The sequence below is a fragment of the Branchiostoma floridae genome, chromosome 10, assembly GCF_000003815.2.
Source record: "Branchiostoma floridae strain S238N-H82 chromosome 10, Bfl_VNyyK, whole genome shotgun sequence".
Classification (NCBI taxonomy): domain Eukaryota; kingdom Metazoa; phylum Chordata; class Leptocardii; order Amphioxiformes; family Branchiostomatidae; genus Branchiostoma; species Branchiostoma floridae.
The window spans coordinates 3,591,228-3,594,992 of record NC_049988.1 but is presented as its reverse complement, the minus strand read 5'-3'; the positions used below and the strand labels follow the sequence as shown (position 1 = coordinate 3,594,992).

The 3,765-nt window shown below is 43.5% G+C and overlaps 1 protein-coding gene across 1 annotated transcript; it reads left to right on the top strand.

Annotated features, from left to right (window-relative positions):
• Nucleotides 1-262: 262 nt before the first annotated feature.
• On the top strand, nucleotides 263-2,270 carry LOC118424256 (pulmonary surfactant-associated protein D-like). The gene is made up of 4 exons (XM_035832799.1): nucleotides 263-284; nucleotides 1,110-1,238; nucleotides 1,530-2,005; nucleotides 2,223-2,270. The coding sequence occupies exons 1-4, from the start codon at nucleotides 263-265 to the stop codon at nucleotides 2,268-2,270; spliced, it is 675 nt and encodes a 224-aa protein (XP_035688692.1).
• Nucleotides 2,271-3,765: the final 1,495 nt, after the last annotated feature.

Here is a 3,765-nt window from a genome sequence, read left to right as displayed (position 1 = left end):
ATGCTATTATTGCCTTCTTTCTTAAGAAATATTGTGCACGTCTGTTATTTGGGTGAAGGTGATGATGATAGGTCATCTAATCAGTTGTAAATTCGAATTTATTTTAGCGAAGGTATGGGGTCGTGGAACTCTAGTATTGATATTCCTAACAGATGCAAGCAATGATCCGGACGCAGTAGGCAAATGGGCGAAATGCTGGGGCCTGAGCAACAAGGCTTGGCAAATCACTGTGGTAATCGTTCTGTTCGCCGTACTCAACATCATGATGCTGCCATATTTTGCAGGTCAGTTGTTAACATGAATTTACATGATTACGTACACGTTAGGCCACACTGACATACCTAGAGTTTATGGATGACATTCACGTTTGCATAGATTTTCGCATGTTCTAAAAACACTGATCCAATAGAATCTCTGGTCAATCAGAATTTTATGCTTGCCAGAGGATCTGCTCTACAAAGGGGACACATGGTCAGGGAATAGGCCTCTTTTTTAAACAAGGATGGCAATAAAAGCATTGTCATCTAAATGGCTTGTAATGGAGGTTAATATATTTTTTTAAACAAGAACAAGAAGAGCAGTAGTTTCTTAGACTAGACCTTGTGAAGGTACACACAATCTATTTGCTTGCCTTTCCAGTTCCTATTTCATAACATTTTTGAAGATTTGAGCAAAGTTTTTCTAAGGACACATTTTCAAACCTGGCCCGGCCGAGATGTTTGCGGAAATGGAAAATAAAAGTGTTATCAAAGAATATAAGCAAATTATGCTAATGACAAATATTTTTTACATTATTTGTGTTTTTCTTGAACTAGTTTAATTGTGATATCCAGCACAAAAATTGGACTCACCCAAATTTTCGACTGAACAGCACCAGTCTTTGTCAAGGAATGGACAATCCACTGCTGTCGCTACGTCGCGTTATGCAGATAGAACACGTGACTCAGTAAGCTAGTGGATCATAGGTTGCAGGAAGTCTATGGTGCACACCGTCTCTTGTGTGTTTTGTTGTCCTTTAAATTTTGTCGTTCCCGAGAGCTTCCTGGCCGTAGCCCACTCTGGAAATATGACCCTAGAATTACATTTGTAGCTGTCTCTTTTTGAAACAGTCAAAGTTACCGTCACGTCTGACGATGTCGCCAAGCTGTCTGTGAAGATGTCTGAGGAGATGGCAGCGCTTTCTAACAAGATGGAGAAACTGGGCGGGAAGATGGAGTTGTCATTCAGCAAGATGGAACGTAAGAGTTTGCCCATTTGTCATGAATGTTTTTTCGAGCTAGATTCTTCTAATTACGGACCACCACAAAGTTGGGGATTGTAAAAGTTATATTTCAAGATGCTGTTTATTTTTAATCATCAGTTGAATATTGCAGTTTCTACATTTATTGTTCTAATAGTTGTGAAGTTTGCTTTCCTTAATTTTCCTTTTTCTTTCTTTCCTATTTCTAAAGCTACAAGTTTTAAAGAAAATTGCCGTTTTTTCCTCAATACTTTAGGCTAATCACCGTGTTTACATTCCTATTTGCCAGGGAACCAGGATTCAATGGCCAAGTCAGCCGGACCTACAGGAAAACGGAGAGCCATGGGACCGACTGGTCATGTGTCTATCGGGCCTCTTGGGCCTACGGAAGAAAAGAGAGCCACGGGGCCGGCTGGTCCCGTGTCCGTCGGGCCTCCTGGACCAACAGGGGATAGTGGGGCCATGGGACCGGCCGGTCCTGTGTCTGTCGGGCCTTTTGGTCCTACAGGACAAAAGGGAGCCATGGGGCCGGCCGGTCCTGTGTCTGTCGGGCCTTTCGGTCCTACAGGAGAATTGGGAGCTATGGGACCGGCCGGTCCTGTGTCTGTCGGGCCTTTTGGTCCTACAGGACAAAAGGGAGCCATGGGACCGGCTGACCCCGTGTCTGTCGGGCCTCCTGAATCTACGGCTCCGGGAGATGAGGGAGCCATGGTGCCTCCAGGACCTCCAGGACAAAAGGGGCTTCAAGGGCCGCCTGATCAGCCAGTAGGTTTTGTGTGCCCTACTCGACCACGTCAATGGTATGATCCATGGTATACTGGAAGTGAGTCAGCTCTTTTTTTGCTCCATTAAACATGGTGTTGTTTTCTTTTTTTGCTTGTCTGCGCATGTGATTTTTTAAAATCAAAGTCTGATTCTATCCCCATATTACCCGTAACATGCCTGCTTTTGATATAAAATGTTTTCCTGTGGTGTCCTGCAGATAACACGCCGTTTGGTGGACTCTGCTACAGGGTCTACAACCCAGTAAAGAACTTCAGCGAAGCGGCCGCGATCTGTCGTGAAGACGGCGGAACCCTCGCCATCAGAATGTTTGTGCCTAGTAAAGTGATCACTGTTCGCCCGAGGGATCAGCCGTGGATGACCTGTGAAATTAGGCATATGCTGAGAAAAAAGAAGCGACTTTACTTGAAATACAAAAGGACAAATAGTCCAGATTTGTTTCAGACTTTCAAACATATACGCAACGCGTGTACAAGCCTCATTAGGAAAGCTAAATTGAACCATCGTCTCAGCCTGTGTCTCGATCTCGCCAACCCTGCTACAAATCCTAAAAAGTGGTGGTCAGTTTCCAAAGAAATGTTCTTGGGTAAGCTGGATCGAGCAATACCATCCCTGATTGACAATGGACGTGTTGTATCAGATGACAAGGCCAAGGCTGAGGCTTTTAATCAATACTTTGCGTCACAAACGCACCTAAACACAGCTGGAGCCACCCTTCCACAATTTACACCTAGAACTGAATCTACTAAGAACTGTATTAATTGTTCTCCCCTTGATGTCTATAAAATTTTGTGCAATCTCGACGTTGGTAAGGCCACTGGACCCGATGGCATTGGCAACAGACTTCTCAAACACATTGCCCCATCCCTTGCTGCACCACTTTCCAATTTGTTTAATAGGTCAGTTCAAGGCGGCTGCTTCCCGGGAATTTGGAAGCGCTCAAATGTAATTCCCGTCCATAAAAATGGTGACAAACAGACAAAGACAAATTATAGGCCTATATCCCTGCTGTGTTGTATATCAAAAGTCTTTGAGAGAATTGTATATATCCCCTTGTCATCCTACTTGTACGAAAACAAACTGCTCACCGATCGAAACTCAGGTTTCTCTCCGGGAGACTCGACAGTCAACTCACTGTTATATCTAACACATAATATGCATCAAGCACTTGATCAAGGACTTGATGTACGTACTGTTTTTTTAGACATATCTAAAGCATTTGATAAAGTCTGGCACTTGGGGCTAATTTTTAAATTAAAACAATTAGGAATAACTGGTCCCCTCCTTGCCTGGATTGAGTCATATCTAAATGATCGTGAGCAGCGTGTTGTACTCAACGGAGCCTGTTCCGAATGGTTACCCATTGGTGCTGGTGTCCCACAGGGCTCTATTTTAGGCCCACTTCTTTTCCTTGTTTTCATCAATGATTTGGTGGACAACTTAGAAACGGATGGCCGCTTATTTGCAGATGATACCTCACTAACTGAGATTGTTAGAGACCCTATTACCTCAGCTGTAAGGCTAAATCACGATCTTAGACTAGTTCATAACTGGTCACGTCAATGGCTCGTTACATTCAACCCTCTTAAAACTCAACTAATAACTTTTACTACCAAGCGAACTAAAGTTGTACATCCACCACTGTATTTTATGGGTATTCGGTTGACTGAGGTATCCTCTCATAAACACCTCGGCCTACATCTTACGCCAAAATTATCATGGTCATTACATGTTTCAATTAT

Coding starts and splice junctions, on each gene's coding strand:
- LOC118424256 (XM_035832799.1), top strand. CDS start 263: ATGATGCTGCCATATTTTGCAG. Junction 1,239..1,529: donor GTCATTCAGCAAGATGGAAC/GTAAGAGTTTGC, acceptor CCTATTTGCCAG/GGAACCAGGATTCAATGGCC. Junction 2,006..2,222: donor AAGGGCCGCCTGATCAGCCA/GTAGGTTTTGTG, acceptor GGTGTCCTGCAG/ATAACACGCCGTTTGGTGGA.